At 44.9% G+C, this 17148-nt stretch overlaps 1 protein-coding gene across 2 annotated transcripts in view; it reads right to left on the minus strand.

The window, feature by feature from the left end:
* Window positions 1–17148, minus strand: part of THSD4 (thrombospondin type 1 domain containing 4) — a 1773455-nt gene that overhangs the window by 15131 nt on the left and 1741176 nt on the right. For both annotated transcript variants that reach the window (XM_069624755.1, XM_069624756.1), the window contains one exon: window positions 16079–16223. In XM_069624755.1, the coding sequence (XP_069480856.1) occupies window positions 16079–16223 (145 nt within the window). The remainder of the gene's footprint in view (window positions 1–16078; window positions 16224–17148) is intronic.

The raw sequence follows: 17148 nt of genomic DNA on the forward strand, positions 1-17148 counted from the left end.
GGGGAAAGTGCTGAGCATAAAGGAATCAAAATAAATAAAACATGAAAACATAAATAATAAAAAGCAGAAAACAGTGGTAGTGCAGCCAGCAAGTGGCAAGTGCTAGATTTAAGGCAACAGACAGGGTGTGTCGGATAAGTGCAGAAAAAAATTAAAAATGAAAATGCGCAAGTCCTCTTTGAGAGGCATTTGCTCATTTGTGCTGATGGTGCTTAACATGGACAATAGGGATATTCATGCTGCAGGTGGACCATTACAGAACACGAGCAAGCCAATACACATTCCTGGAGGGGTACATAAAGTCTTGAGGGCTTTAACTGAAATGTTTTTTTTTTAAACTTGTATTTAATCCTGGCATGTTAGCAGTGCTGGGAGAACATGATTCACGTACACACGTATACATATATGTGTAACATAGGTATATAGTTTAATTGAAATGTTGACTTGGCCTGTCTCCAGCAGTTCTTTTAGAAGGACTAAGGTGCATCCCATAGCCCCTTGCGGGTGCAGCACGAGGTGCAAAAACATCTGCCCGCCTAAAATGGCCATGGCCCATCTGAAAAGCAGGCAGAGTGATACCCTGGAGTTAGAGTCAAGTTGCATGGTTTGGATGCTGCCAACTGTGCTCTGCTTTTGATGCTTGTGGGGGATTGAAGCCTCAACCAAATGAAAGTGGAGCTCACGCACACCCTTATGGAGGGGCGAGGGCCGCCATTTCCAAGACTCCCACACTTAGCCTTGTGCAACATCTTTTAAAGAGGCTCTGGGCCGGTGAAATGTCGTCAATCTCCCTAAGCCTGAAAACTGGTTTAAAATAGATGGGCGACTTTATCGAGAAGTGCATGTGGTTTAGTCATCAGGCATTTAGGCAGGTTTTCATAGAGGCTATTAGAGTTTGTGATGAGGTCCCCTGCCTGCTTCTGAGGACCACCGGGTTTGTGCCTCAGGGAACTGGTTGCTTCCGAGCCAGTGGAACCTTGGCCCAGGGGTGGTATTGTGAGGATCCTCTCGCCACCCTACATTGATCCCTGTCACTTGGAAGGGTTTGATCATGGTTCCCCACCATATGCCACTCTTGGGGACCTGCCCACTCCAACAGCTCTGAAAGCCGTGACGCACCCCAAATCCCTTGTGAGACATTACAATAAGACTCCTTCCCTGACAAAGCCTGAACATTTCTCTGAGCAGACCCAAGGCTCCATCATAGAAAAAGATACATCTCTCTTTTACGGAAATACAAGACGATGGTGCACATGCTTTCACTCAGCTTCAGCTTTATTAGTGCATCAAAGCATTCACCTCACAGTCTTGCTGGGAATCGTGGTGAACTTCACAGCTACAATGTTACCAACACACAAGCTTCTGAACACTGATCATTTATTGCAGGTAACAAAGTTACAGAATCATTGTATCCTAGCAAGAGATTCTCATGCCAGGAACACAAACGTTCAACTTCAGCAAGTGTACACTATGAAACCAGAAACACAGCCTTTTGACAGGTTTGGTAGTGTATTTCCTTCATGTGATGCACATTCTGAAAGCGCAGGACTCCTTAGCTTGGCAGAGGCAGTTACTCGACTGTAACATGTAATATGTAATATGTGACCCCCAGTTTCCACCACTTCATTGCAAACCTGGAAGTGGCAGTAAATATATATTTCCTGAATGGATGTACCCAATTTATTCTGTAACTAAGCTTTAAGTTTACTTGTCCTGCTGCACCCAACTACCCAAGGGTTTGGTGTGAATTACCAAATAAATAAACAAACAAACAAACAAACAAGGGGGGGGGGTTAAAGCAAAAATCCAAGATGGCCGACATACTAATTATAGACTTGCTCTAACCTTTGCAATCCAAAGAACTCCCAGGTGCACTCATGGACAACTGCTAATCCCAGCCCTCTCCGAATTATAAACCACAAGGGCAGACCCTCACTGAAAGCCCAACCGGGATAGGGGGAAGGGGGTGAACACACTCTAAAGTCACGCCCTGATGCTTGCGAGCTACGGCGCGTTATAAATAAATAAATAAATAAATAAATAGAGACCCACATTCCCAGTTGTCAAGAGTGGGTTGCAGGAGCCTGCGGGTCATGTTTTGAGAAGGCTGAAGACTGGTGAGCAGTGGAAGGATCAGATGCTCGAGAGATGGAGGAGCGGAGTGAGGTGCCGCAGTGGAGATCTGTAGGTGGTGGTAACGGCTCAGGGGTAAAGGGGGCGGTGCTAGCATCAGAGGGAGAGAGAGCACCGGAGGTGGTGATGAGAGTTAAGAAGGTGAATTAGGAGGAGGTAACTTCAGATATAAGACAGGAGGTGGGGGTGAAAGTCAAGGGGGTGAGAGTGGGGGTAATAACATCAGAAGAAGGACAGTTACAGGAGACTCTAAGATCGGTAGAAGGGAGCGGAAGTCAAAAGGAGGAGATAGGAATCAGGGTGCAGGAGGAGGTGGCAAAATCTTAGGAGGGCCGGGTGAAAACATCAGAGGCCAGAAGTAACACACAGGAGGTGACATCAGGAGGAGATACTGACATGAAAGAGGTGGAGGAAGGAACACCATGAGGTGGAGGGGGTAGTGAAGGTGGTATGAAGAAGGTTGGGAGTGTAACATTTGGGGAGAAAGTGATATCCTGGAGGAGGCCAAGCCTGCAGGACGAGGATACAGAGAAGGGGAAGAGCTAGTAGCAGTGGGCCGAGAGACCACAGAAGAGCAGAGGGCAAAATAAGAACATCAGGTGTTGAAGGAAGGACTGAGGTGCTGAGAGGGAACCCGTTTTTAGACAGACGGAGTAGGAAGTTTCTGTTGGGCTCCGTAAGCCCTACACAAGACCAGACGTTAGGAGGAAGAATGATATAGGGTCAGGAAGACTACGAAGAGGTCTGTGAGATGGGTAAACATATAAGGAGAAAGCCCAAGTAAGGTCAAAACAGAGGGACAGGTTCTTCAGGTGTGCCTGTCGGCTGCATCCACTGACCCGTCTGCTCAAAAAGGCTTTGCACCAGGGTGGGTCTTGGGATTTGGCACCTTGGAAAGCCTTCATTTAGAACAAGAAGAGGGGTTTCGGGTCACTGTGAAGCCCGCAACGTTCTAGGGAGGACTGGACTAAATAAATTGGGCCACTTGATCCAAAGGCAGACAAAGCCTAGGAACCTGAACCCGACAAACATTAGTAAAAGGAGGGTCTTGGAGGGCAAAGGGACCAGATTGCATCTAGGAGAGAACTATCCTGACTATTGCTTGGGATGACCCCTTTTAAATATAAGTGAGCCCTTCTTGTAAGACATCCTTCAAAACTGAACTGCAACATATTGTCTAGGCGTCTTTCTTGGACCCAGGCAGAACTTTGTATTAAGTTATACAGGCACATCGAAAGGGAAAACTAAACTACAAGACTGATGCCAGCAAATGTAATATATGTGATAAACCTCACAGTGGATGATACATGTTAATGTTAATGTTAAAGAATATTTGTACCGCACACTATCACCACTGGAGTGGTCCCCTGGCGCTCTGGCAGCTCTGAAAGAGGGGAAAAAGGCAGGGTGAGTTAGTGGGAGAAAGCTGGAAGAGTGCAAGAGAGCAGTGATGTGCTGGTGGCGGCCTCAGCCCGGTGGGTCCGTTGGCTGGGCCTGGGGTGTTTGGTGCCGGTAGTCGTTGTGTCTGTTGTTGTGAGTCTATGTGTGTTTTGTTCTTGCAGTGTAGTGAAGTTTGTGCGGTTTGTTGTACTGTAGGTTTGTGGTTGTGTTTGGTTTAGAGTTTGAGAGGTGTATGCAGAGGGGGAAATTGTTAGTGGATTGGTTAGTTGGCATTTCTGTCTCGAAGTGAGGTTCTGGGTTTGCGTAATCTCCCCATATGGGGTGTGGGAGCATTTCTGCGCCTCTGTCCTGATCTGGGCTTGTCCGGTACTCACAGTCCCTTTCACACTTGGCCTCTACTTCCATCAACTTCCTTTATAACCTTACCTGCCTTCCTTCGCCACTCACACGGCCAGTGCACATGCTAATGTCCACAACTTAGCTCGAGTCTGGTGATTGCTAACATTCAGACAACTCTATAACATTGTGGTACCTCGTAGCAATTATGGGCCGACTGAGGAAGTTGGTGGGGATTGGCTGTGGGTGTTGATTCTGTCCTAATGGGTGTTGTTTGTGTTCTATTTGACTTGGCGTTACGTGTCTAGTTGTGGTGGGACTTTCTTGGTCGGTTCTGGGTGTTGTCAGTGTCCTTTTAAGTTTAGTCATCCTTTTTCCTTTCTGTTGTTACACATGTCCTGTAATAAGTGGTACCCACCACTACAAACCGATTTCTCACCCATCTCCACTTAAGCCCAGGCTGGAGTCAAATCACACCACTAAAATCTCACTCTTGCCCAAATAAATGTGACAATTTGTATGGAGGATAGCACAGGGGCAACACGCTGGTCTTGGAAGCAAGACCACAGAGAGCAACAGGGGTTCACATCCTGGATCCGTGCTTAGACACCAAACTCAGGTACGGTATTAGGCGGGTTATAAAAAAAAATATTAAATAAAAAAATAAAAATAGGAAGCTGAGTAGAATTAAAATGTAACAGATTCAAATCCTGTCCTAGCTCATGAATTGTGGTTCTATTTCCTTGTTCAATGGCAATTTGCTTTTGATTGGTGCATTGCAGGTTCAAGTCAGTGGAATGGCACCATGCAAATAATTAGATTCATTTGGGCTAGGATTACTATTTGTTTCGGCTCAGCTGAATGCATTGCCCTGTTCTAGAGGCTGTATACTAAAGCCGCACTTGTCCTAAGAAAATGTTAATATCGGAAAACCGGTGAAATATTAAATTGTCTCACCCTTGGATCTTGTGTATCCATTGTACTTAGTGAAACTACTTTAGTTTAAGTTAAGATCATATCCATAGGGTAGATCCATGCATGGAGAGTTGTCCCATATGCATGGTAACAATGATCCATTAAAGACTCATCAGAATTAAAAGTGGAGCCCTGGCAATTACTCCATCTAGCTTTGGTTACACGTAACACCAGCTGTGGAATGCAAACTATTATCACCACGTGTGACCATATCTCTTGTTGATAGTTGTCAAAAAGAGGCCATGGGCCATTATGGTAATAATGTGCTTTATTTATGTAGTTCCTTAATCCAAAGCGCTTTACAGAGCTCATATTTACATACACGCAACTGAAATTGGTACTCATTTATTGACCTTGGAAGGATGAAAGGCTGAGTTGGCCTTGCTGGGATTCGAACCTGTGACCTGCAGATTACAGCAGTGAGCTATTTTACTGACACTTTATTGGTGTCTGAGAAGCCCAAGTACTGATGAAGACCACCTCATGTTTCACACCAGCCAGAAAGTGTTGATGGATGCTAAAGCTGACTAAGGGGACGGTATCTGCCATTTCAAACTATAGTCAATATTCACGATAGGTCATCACTCGTGGAGTTGACATTTTTTCAATGCATATGATTTGAACTTTAAATTCTATAGTACCCTTGATTAAAAAAAACATTGCTTTAGTCTATTTTCAAAATGTACTTTAAATAACAAAAAACATTGAATATTTTTGGCAAACACAATGGGCCTCATATAATGTTGGCAGTGACAGTATGAACGGTTCTGTTAAGGCACCGGCACCGTTCATACCGTCCCGCTGAATTACGAGTTATGCGCGCGGGTGCCAGAGCATAACTCGTAATTGCGCCGGCACCGTTATCAACTTTGCCGGCGCATACGTGCTCCCCACCCCCATTCTGCCCTACGGGACAGAATGGGGATCGGGAGCCCAGCAATACCACCACCCGCGAATGGGCAATTACGGGCCCATTCAACTCGTAATGGCCCGGTTATTGCCCTACCGGTGGCGGTGCCGGTAGCGAGCATGGCGGTAGCCCAACAATACATTGGGCCTCGTAATGAGGACCAATGTATTGTTGAGTATAGTTTAAATCCAAATCTACAATTAAATATGTTTATTTAGGTGGAGTAAAAAAAAGATAAAAACAGTTTCCCTAATCAAACTAATGATACTGGATATTGACTCATTGTTTCCATTAAATCCCCTTTTGAACTGAAATCTAATGAATTAATACATTCTCATTGCATGCCTTGGTTTCATCAAGGAATACATCTTATTATTTCCAGTCTTAATTTAAAACCTGCCAATTTCGTGGACAAGGGACGATGAAGACCACTCATTAAATTCAATCTTCTGTGTATCCTCATGTTGCAAGATAGAGAAAGTTTAGTCGTTGCAGAAACTTTGAAACAGAGCAAGTGAAATGTTGTATCAGTACCACAACAAAAAATTGCCCTGGTGCAAAAAGAAATCCCTATTGCCTTTTTGCACTACGTAAATCTGTGCCCTGATGCCTATGCAATTCCATGTTCAAACATTGACTGAAAGATATGCCCAGTGCTAATATCATGCAAAATTGCTCGAATGAGGCCCGTGTTCTGTCTTTCTCTTTACACTTCAGAGAGGCCTTCAACTGATGAACAGGTCTGTATAACCTTAACCAAATAGACAAAGGGACCGATTCATGGATTTCTTTGCACGGTGCGAAGTGACTTTGCACTGCTGAAAAGTGACTTTGCACTGCCGACACAAACCCTGATTCATGGAGCTATGCAAAGTGTGTTTTTGCAGTGCAAAGTCAGTGCAAAGTCATTTTGTACTTCAAAAATGACTTTGCACAGACTTTGCACTGCTTAAATACACTTTGCACAGTTCCATGAATCAGGGTTTGTGTCGGTTGTGCAAAGTCACTTTTCAGCAGTGTAAAGTCACTTTGAACTGTTAAAAAGATTCCACGAATCGGGCCTTGTGTCTATAATGATGATTTTTGAATTTGCAGCATTAATGATGTAGGAGGAGGTTTGAGGAGAATAAACAGTAAAAATACAAAGTGTAAAGAGTGGCCAAAAAGTACATGCATGCACCCAGGAGCAGGAGGGTATTCCAAAAGTCTGTGGGCCTCAACACGAGTTGTGCGGTATCCCCATTGGAATACCGCCCAACTGTATTTACGTTACCGCCCACCCATCCGGCAGTATTCCCGCCGGATCACGAGTTGAGCGCTAATCGTAATTCCCCATTGTATGGGCATTTCGGGCGCAATTACCTCTGGCGGTATTACTGCGTGATAATTGCACCAAAAATCTGTATTGTTCCAGAGCATTTACTGCCAGCTTAGAGCAGGGGGGGGGTGCTGCCAGACTCATGTTTGGGTGGACCCTTAAATGTGGCAGTAATAGCGTTACCGCCGCATTTAAGGGCTACTACCCAGCTTGTGATCAGGCCCTGTATCTGCCTTACATCAAAATAGAACTGAGATCAGAGTGACCAGTTTCACCTGTTGCCATATGGCAAGGGGAAGAGGATGTCGACTTCCGTGCACACTGACCACAAGGAGCATGCCTAGGTTTGGGTCATACATTAGGTGTCACTTTGTTGACACTTGGAGGAGAAAAGACTATTGTCATGGATACTGGTCAAATGTGTATGAATACACCACTGCCTTAGAGATGTCATTATTCCCACCTTGTGTCTGTTTCTGGCATTGTGATTTGCTGAACGGTGACCGATTACTGTGTGCCTTAGTTAACATTGGTTTTCTCGTCTGTCAGTTTAATGGGACACATCCCAGGAGTCCCGAGCTTAACAGGACAGTGTTAATTTTACTCAACTTTTTTTATCTCATGTTTTAGTTAAAGGGATGGTCTAGTAAACATTTTTATTTAAAAAATAGATAGGCCACATAAAAAAAATACTAGCATCCTCCGTTTTAAAACTTCCTATGTACAATTTTGAGCTATTCAAGCTCAAAATTCGAAAAAGCAAGCACAGGGGCGCAGCCATTTTGTGAAATGGAGGCCCTCCTGTGCTGGCTTTTGCGGCACTAATGAAGGAAAAGCCAGCCAGCTGTAGTAAACAAAGTCTATAAATAGCACTTACCGAGATTCAGCTGCAGCTTTCCTGCTCTGGTCTCCGGTCCGTGTCCTCCGAGTCCCGGCACTAATGAAGGGAAAGCCACCCAGCGGTAGACTTTGTTTACTACAGCTGGCTGGCTTTTCCTTCATTAGTGCCGCAAAAGCCAGCACAGGAGGGCCTCCATTTCACAAAATGGCTGCGCCCCTGTGCTTGCTTTTTCGAATTTTGAGCTTGAATAGCTCAAAATTTTACATAGGAAGTTTTAAAACGGAGGATGCTAGTATTTTATTTTTATGTGGCCTATCTATTTTTTAAATACAAATTTTTACTAGACCATCCCTTTAAGTAATTTAATGATTATCAGTTGTAATGGTGTGAACCTTCTCACTGTATTTTAGTCATGACATGAGGCTTGGGTCATGTGATGCTGCACTTGACATTTAACAGCTAAAACCTATTTACTATTCCATTGTATGTTTACAGAGTTGCGGGAGTGGCAGTCTAAGCAGCAAACCCTGGCCTAAGGTCTCTTTTCACTTGCTGCTACATTGAGGAGGCAGAGTTTTGTTAAAAAAACCTTTGCAACGCAGAGCTGTGCGGTGTGGCAGGAGTGGCAGTCTCGGCAGTCAGAGCGGCGTAGTGGCATGTGGATCAAGCCAACCCAGAAGAACATTCTCTGGTCAATTACAAGTAAGCAATTGCTAAAGCAAGCTGGGACGGTGTTGTCATCACACACGTAGCAACGGCTGGGCATGGTGGTGACGGTGTGATGTATTGGCGAGTGGCCGGTCTTTAAATCCTTGAAGGTCCTTCAGGTGTCCTCCTTGCGAGTTAGAACTCACTAGTACCGGCCGTTGGCCTGCGCGCAGAAATCCATTAAGCCTTGGGCACGCCCCTAGACTGAGACGAAGACCAAGCGCCAACACTTTTTCGTCCCTGTGTCTATTCTGCCTGCACCACCTGACTGCCAGCCCTGCTCGGGCACCTCCGTTTTAAGTACTCTGATCTCTTTTATCTGAGCTCCTCAAACTTTATATATACTCTAAATGAAAACTACAAAATCCCAATATGTTACTCTTCCCAGCGTCCTTCACCAATCTGACAAACGCCGCCGCAGCCCACAGGGGAAAAGACCAGATTTTAATTCTTCCCCTTGCTCCAAAAGAGACAAACGGGAACGTGAGCGTACAGTAGATGTAACCAAGGAAAAGATAGAGTCTTTCTTTGGGAGCCGAATGTCCTCGACATCTTCAGCACAGACTAAAATGATGCAAGTGTCGCTAAAGGAGCAAAATTCCCTTGAGGCAGAGACCTCAGCTGAGGCGGACACCTCGATAGATAACAATGGCTTCCTGCGGAAGTTGTGCAAGGTAATTCGAAGAAACTCTATAGGCCCGTGGATTTTGCATATGATATTAATTTGGCCTAAAATTTGTTTCAGACGCCAGACTCGGAGAAACATTTGAGTACCCATGATTCTGAAACTAGTGATAGCGATGTTGAAGATGAATCGCTATCAGATGTAGCTACTCCTAGTGAGGTCTTACTCGAAAAACAAGTGCCAACAACGGTGACCCTTGGATCGCGTGAAGCAAACATTGAAGCACTACTGCTGCAATGCTCGAAAATTGCAGAGGACCAGCTAAGTCTCAAAGAAGAAGTAGTGAGAGCCTTGGATGTCACATCTTGTGCAGGCCACAAACGGATATTGGCTGGCGACACTAGTCAGAAGCAGATGGAGCGCTTCCTGTTGAATACCGATCCTCTGATACCCAACAAGCAACTGACAAGAGCAGAGAAACAGAGGAGCCACAGCACCTGAAGGGAGTGGATAATCACCAGGTGATGCCATCTCCACAACGTAAGGAGTCACTATCAGGAATCGGCTATGCGGTAGCCGAATCTGAGAGTTGTGATTTGGGGTCCCTTTTGGTGGAAAATTCCTTTTTAAGTTCCCCCTCGTTCCCCTAAGAGCACTCAGCAAAAATGCCATCCCCCAGCACGTAAGAGCTCCCAGGTTAAGCTCCAGATAATATCTACCTCAGCCACTCTAAAACAAAGGTGTGAACATGCACAAAAGAAACTAACAGGCAAGAGAACTGTCACCAAGAATATAGGCGATGGTACCATTCATAGGGTCCAGCTTCAGGGCCCGATAGATAAATGGGGGGTCCCCTCCAAGCAGAGGCGTAGCTAGAGGGGGGCTAAGGGGGCTATAGCCCCTGGTCTTTTGGTTGTAGCCCCGGATAGAATCTCAGGAGCTACAGCCAAAATGCTAGCTAGCCCCGAGTCCCGACAGTTACGACATCAGCGTAGCCCCGGGTCTTTTCCAGACCTAGCAACACCCCTGCCTCCAAGAGCGGTTGTAAGCCAGAGGATCTGGATAGATGTACTCAGCTGCAGAATATTGCTACTATAAATGTGGAAGAGATGGATGAAAACCAACACAGCAGGCCTCACAAGAGGACGAAAGTCCTTGAGTCCAAAAAACCTGCTCCTGCTCTCGCGGATTGTCGCAGAGGAAACAGACCTCACATTTAAAGGCTCAAATGGAGACAGAGCCGAGGGGGAAAACAACAACAGCTCTGGTAAAGGATAGAACACAATGGGGAAGACGCAGAGATTGGTTGAACAGAGTTGAGGAACTATGCCCTGTAGCACAGTGCATGATGGCAACGCAAGCGAAAGAGGTCGATCCTTCAGATCTCAATTATATTAAACATATTGAGTCTAACTGGACAGTGAATAGCCCTTTCCTTAACCACTCCTGGTTGGTGGAATTGCTGCACTTTATACCACAGTTGAAAGTGATTACAACTAAAGATTTTGACAGGCTGGAACTTCCATTTTACGACAGCTTGACTAATTGGGTAGTGGTACATTTCGCATCATCCTTTGTTGTGGAAAGAGTGTGTAAAGGTGCTGAATGATTGAGGGAACTATGTTTTGAAAATATTGTGTTCTATCCCTTGGTATGTAAGGTTGCTGGAGCCGCATGCCCTTCCTACACACAGAGTCTGATACTACTCACTGCTTGCAGGAGGGAAAATGGTGAAGACAGGCAGAACGGACACTGGTCCCCGGTTAAACAGAAGTCACAATGACCACGGATGGGGAGGGAAAGAACTTTGCTACAGATCCTCTGATGAAACTCACAAGGCCATCAATCCTTTCTAAATCACCAACTAGCCTTGCAGGTGTTAATGAAGTCACAGATATTTTGCTTGCAAGAAACATGGTTAACAACACACTTTGATTTGGGTGGCTTCTCCACCCTTTTCACACCATCTATGTGCCCAGATAAGGGCAGCCCTAAGGGCGGATCATGTATGAGTGCAAAGGCATCTTTGAATCTCGCCAAATTCCCACTCGCCAGATTCCGCCATGATCTACTGTTTGGTTATATCACCAAATTAGATCCAATAATAAGGGACATATTGGTGGTTACTATGTATGATCCCGGGGTGGAGACCGATCTGAGGAAAATCCTCATAGACACCATAAGGATTTGGACAAACAATTTTCCGAAAAGCGGTATCGTTCTGACTGGAGACTTTAATGTGGATTGTGCCTACAGTAAACAGCGTACTGCCCAAAAGGGGAAAAAGAGTGGGGTGGGCAATAGGGCCAAGGGTTGGTGTGATGCTTTGGATGAGTTTGATCTCTCCCCATTGAAGGTTAAGGAAGGCGAGACTCAAACCACATGGTAGAATGGAATCTCAATTGTTGTATCCATTTTATTTTTGTGAATCCACTGATTTCGACCTTTTGCCCAGAACTTGGAATGATCACGTGGCTTGGTATGGTATTGTTTATTTATAAAGCACCTATACACAGGCAAGTGTTTCAAAGCACTCGAGGAGGGTGGGAACAGGGAAAAAACAACAGTTGCTCAGAGCCCTTGACATTCTGAGACGATAATAGTCTGCACAGGCAGAGTAAGTGTATAAAATACATTTAACAGTTGGAGATACAGCAAATAGGCATGATGGCTTTACCAGTGCAATCAAGGGGTCAAGACAAGGGAGAAGAGACAGACGATCTACAGGCATGGTGCGTATGGATTGCGCAAGTGCATACGGTCACAGGGAGGAGGAGGTCCAAGTGCACCTGGTCGGTGGAGACTGGAGTAAGTGCAGAGAGAGCCACTCTCATGGGTTAATTCTCAAGTGCAGTAAGTGTGGGTGGGGTGTAGGTCCCTGAGTCAAGTGGGAAAGAGGACAGGCAGGGGTGCCAGAGTCCTGTGAGACTCTGAGGTACACCAGGCGGCCAGTCAGCAATCTGTAAGGAAGAGGCTCGAGAAGGGAAAGAGCAGAGAGCTAGGTTAGCGGGGTAGATGGAAAGAGTAGGAAGAGGAGAAGAGAAAGGTCTTGTGGAGTTTCTGGAACTTAAAAAGATCAGGCTCAAGACGGAGGGAGGCAGGGAGGCTAGTGCAGAGGGAGGCACCTGCTGAGGACAGGGATCTCCCTCAAAATCTCTGCTTGGAGAACCGGCTCACTCGCAGAAGGTTGGAGGTAGATGAGCAGAGGTCTTTTGCAGGACAGTATTTCGGTAGGTAGAGTTGCGGGTAGGTACATCGCAGGCCCCAGAAAGCCTTGTGTATAATGGAGAGGGTCTTGAACTTGATCCTAGCAGCCACAGGGCTTAATAGCGACCATGTAATGCTTAGCATGCAATGTGGGATACAATCTAATAGGCCAGATGCAATTGGGCTGGGTAACCCCTCGGTTAATTTACAAGGTAACAGAACGCGCTGGACGAACCACATGATTGAAAGCTTTGGGTCGGCTATAAAGGAGCAGGGTGGGGGAGGAGTTGAAATTCTGAGGCAGTGTGACTGCGAGCTGGAGATGCTGGTTGCACCTGTTCTCCCCGTTTAACCCTAGATTCCGAATCATGGTTAAAGGACAGGGTAGAACGGGTTCAAGGTTCGCTCTGGGTATTAATATGAAAAGAGCTAACTTAATGCCTTGATTCGTATAACAAAACGGTCTATAGCTATTTCAGGAGAGAACAAGGAAAAATATCATGGGAATAGCGAGGAACAGATATAAATCCTGGCTCTGAAATGATAGATATGGATCAAACTCGGCAGCTTGGAAATACATTAATCAGCTATTCAGGACAAATAATTCCCAGAAATTCTGGCACCTGATTCGCTGCAACGGGCTGCGTAGTGCGGCCTTGAAAGTTTGCAGTATAACAGATGCACAATGGGGTGTATTCATCCAAGACATGTTCTGGTTGGACTCTGAAGTTCGAGAGAAGGGAGGGATCCCCCGATGAGGCATACATTAGTCTCCGAGTACATTAGGGAAGTAGACACGGAGGGCTTGATAAGTAAAATGAAGCCATTGGCCCTGACGGACTATGTAATGAGGTCATAAGGAGTGATCCTATCTATTGGGGCTCCTTATTGCGATACCTTTTCCTTCATGTCTGTGCAGGGGGAAGCACTCCTCGTACTTGGAAAAGATCAATATTAATAGCAGTACACAAGAAGGGATCACATAGCCAGCCCTCACATGTTAGACGTCTGGCGATGTTAGAATGTAGTCCTAAGCTATTTGCTTCTATCCTGCTCTCACTTCTGTCTGAATGGGAAAAGAGGGAAGGTCTGCTGCCCTTGCACCAGATGAGTTTTAGGTAGGGGAGTAGCACCACCCATTCCATTTGGGCATTATTGACCCTCATTTCAGAAACTCATTCTTACTTGGGATCCGTTCTGTACATCGCCTTTGTTGACTACTCCGCAGCCTTTGATAGTGTTATCAGATCAAGGCTGTGGGAGAAGCTAGAAAGGTGGGGTCTACACCCCTCTCTATTGTATTCTATGAAACGTCTCCACTCAGACAACGAGGTGAGGGTGTGAACATCGCAGGAAGGTTCTCGCACAGGGCCATTTGCCTCTAATGGAGGTCTTAAACAGGGCTGCCCTTTGTTGTACAATCTATATACAGCAGAGCTATCGCTCGCGCTTAGGGATGCACATAACTTCCCCCCTTGCTACGGAAATGAAACCCTGAATTGCCTGGCATATGCAGACGATACGGTCATGCTGGACCGTACGCCCACAGGCATGCAACGTGCCCCGGATGCCTTATATGTAACGGAGCACGGTCTGAGCCCAAACCTGACTAAATCCAAGGTGATGAGTGTGGGTAGAGGGGCATGTGATGCACCTTCTTTTAGGTGGCATCTTGGTGTGCGTTGCATTAGAACAAATCGAAGAATACAAATAGTTGGAAGTGGGAATCAGACCCAAAATGACCTCGGCCAACTTAGCAGAGGGTATCAGCAGGAAAGCGTGGAGAAAGTGGCTGGCAATTAATAAGACCATATACATTCACAGTGGCCGCTCCATAGAAGCGAAGGTCAGAGCCTACCGACTTTCAATTATACCTTGTATTCTCTATGCTTTGGATGTCTATCCACTAAGGATGCTCAACTGGTTACCTAAGCAAAAGGCAAAAATGTTGCGCTCACTGCTGGGTCTACCAGCTATGGTGCCAGATGAGGCCATGCATCTGGAACTTGGCCTCATGTCGCTTACCTCACTGTGGAAGGTAGCGACATGTACATTATGGGTCAAGTTTCAATATAGTGGGCTTTCGGAAGTGACTCTGGTGAATAGGACAGTACCGCATGCTACATGATTTTCTAAAAGTGTCTGGTATCAAGAGCTGGCACTGGTGGTGACTTTACATTTCAAGGAAATAGTAGTTGACATTCTGCCTAGTACATGTCAGGACTTCCATCTCCTAAAAAAGTGAACAAAAGTCAAGAAGTCTGGATCTATCACAAACTGTTAACCATCTTTCCAAGCTGCTGCAATTTGCAGCATTTTCCCATCAGGAAACCCCCAGGAGCTATTTGACAAAACATAGCACTCATTTGCTGACCAGGTTCATCCTCGCTCTACGCCTTATAGTCTTCTGGTGCTTGAAAAGACGGGATCTTGGAGGGGTATTCCACGGGGAAGCAGTCTTTGCAGACTGTGCTCCAACCTCGTGGACACACAGAGGTACATTCTCACCAACTGTGGGGCCCTCAGTAAAGAACACGAGAAGGATTACGCGAAGTTCAGGCTATTCTCATCGGAACCAGGCTGGAGTATGATTTTTAGTGTTGAATCCTTGGTAATAGCATCTGCTGCCCATCATGTTTGGCAACAGGCGTTGAGAAAGATAAATAAACCCCCGGGCCTTGCCTATCCATAATGCAACAGCTACTTAATAGAGGCAATAACTTACAAAAGTAACTTTTGGTATACAGGTGAGGGAAGTTTTAAAGCTTTTATAATATATTCAGTTTTAAGGCATTGAAGCTTATAGGGCGAAGAAATTAATTGTTGGGACTGATTTTTTTAGAATTTTGTAATGTATTGTAAGGAATGTAATATTTTAAAAATGTTAAAATGTAGAATGTATTGTATGTATTGTATTGTATTGTAAATTGGAATGGGTAAATTGGAACTGTGTAAAAGGTTGACAATGTTCTCCAAGATGCACTTAAATAAAAAAAGAAAAACAAAAGGTTGTTTACTTTTTCCTTGAGGGTCACTTGATAGATCTAAATTGCAGAATTGGACATACATCATATTAATAATGATATAACATTTTTAAGCAATATAGTTTTAGTAGAATGTATTTTGCGACACATTTTGGAAAAACATAAAAATAAACTTTACATAAGATCTGATTTGAAGATCGAAAATACAGCTATTCAAAAAGGCTGAACACTTGGGGCTCATTATAACCATGGTGGTATCCTGGTGGTAAATCCGCCAGGATACCAACAAATGGAATTACAGTTACCAGCACTCAGCCCTGCAGTATTACCACTGCATTACGAGTGCCTTTAAGGGACGTTAGTACTCCATGGGGGACTTTTCTGGTATTACAGGCGCTGGTATTACCGGTGCCTGTAATACTGGCGATTTTTGCCAGTAGGGTGGCAGGATTCTGCCACCCCACCAGCCAACCTGTAGTTGGCCGGTGTGGAAACGTGCCGCTTTACGTTAATACCAGCACCTTAATTCCGCACTGGCCAACTTCTAATGAGACCCCTTGGTGACTTGCTTCGGTGTCATGTAAACATTACCTCTGTCCACTAGATGGCAGCATTCATTCAATCAGCGTCGTCCTCTTACCTATTTCTGGAACGCATTCCTGAGGGTTGCATGTTTCTGTTTCTTCTGGTTTCATTTGCGGTTCACAGTGATCACTGGGAGTCAGGTCGTCGGACAAGCACCTCACTTCCCGAACTCGGAAGCCACTTTCGCAGGTTTTGGAGCACTGTAACACATGGAACGTTACTCACAAGGAATGCAAAAAACTGCAAACAACCTAGAACGCACCATGACAATGGCTAGCTTAATACACAGGGCGTTATTATACAAATGTTGCACTGGTGCAAAAGTGTGATTAGCACTAGGAAACAAATTGCCCTAGTGCAAAAAAACATATTTTCCAATGGGTTGTTGTGTCTGGGTAATGTTTGCCCTAACTTTGTCCTTTGCCCTGTGCAAAAATGCATTGAAAGAATGTTTATTCAACTGGGCCAATTTTTGCCCTAGTATTTATTTTTATACATTTTTGATTTATTTCTTTATTTTTCTTATTTTTTATTTTTATCTATTTGTATTTATTTTATTGTTTGCTTGTTAGGTGCTTATACAATAAGAAAATACTGTTTCAAAGCGCCCAGCGCTGTTTGCACTTGCACCATTGCAAAGTGTCTGTAATACCACTCACTGTGTTTCCTTTTATCACATGTGAATGACATTACGTTGCCCTCAGCACATATTCCCTGGTAGTGTCCTGACTTCTGTTTTACCACCAATCATCTCAACTTTGATCATTTAGATGCATAATCCAACAGTACAGATTTCAAGCATTTCATGCACCATTTGAACCACACACACCAAACGCAGCATCGTCACACTCACAGGCACTAGTAAGAGATAGTTCGCCATGCTCTGGCAAATTATGTCAATCCGCATGCACTGTAACGTTAATGTCCAATTTCAAAGAATACATTTGCCAAATGTTTACCATTCTGCAATTTCTAGCGCAGTGCATATGAAATGCCACGCCAGAAAATTGTTTGCATTGTTTTGATTTGTAATTATTTTCAAAATGGTGGTTCAACATGAAACCCTTCACATAGTTACATACAGTAGGTGGGGGGGGGTTCCAACAAGCAGGTTCTTTACGCTAT

This window comes from Ambystoma mexicanum, chromosome 11 (assembly GCF_040938575.1).
Source record: "Ambystoma mexicanum isolate Mex_15411 chromosome 11, UKY_AmexF1_1, whole genome shotgun sequence".
Classification (NCBI taxonomy): domain Eukaryota; kingdom Metazoa; phylum Chordata; class Amphibia; order Caudata; family Ambystomatidae; genus Ambystoma; species Ambystoma mexicanum.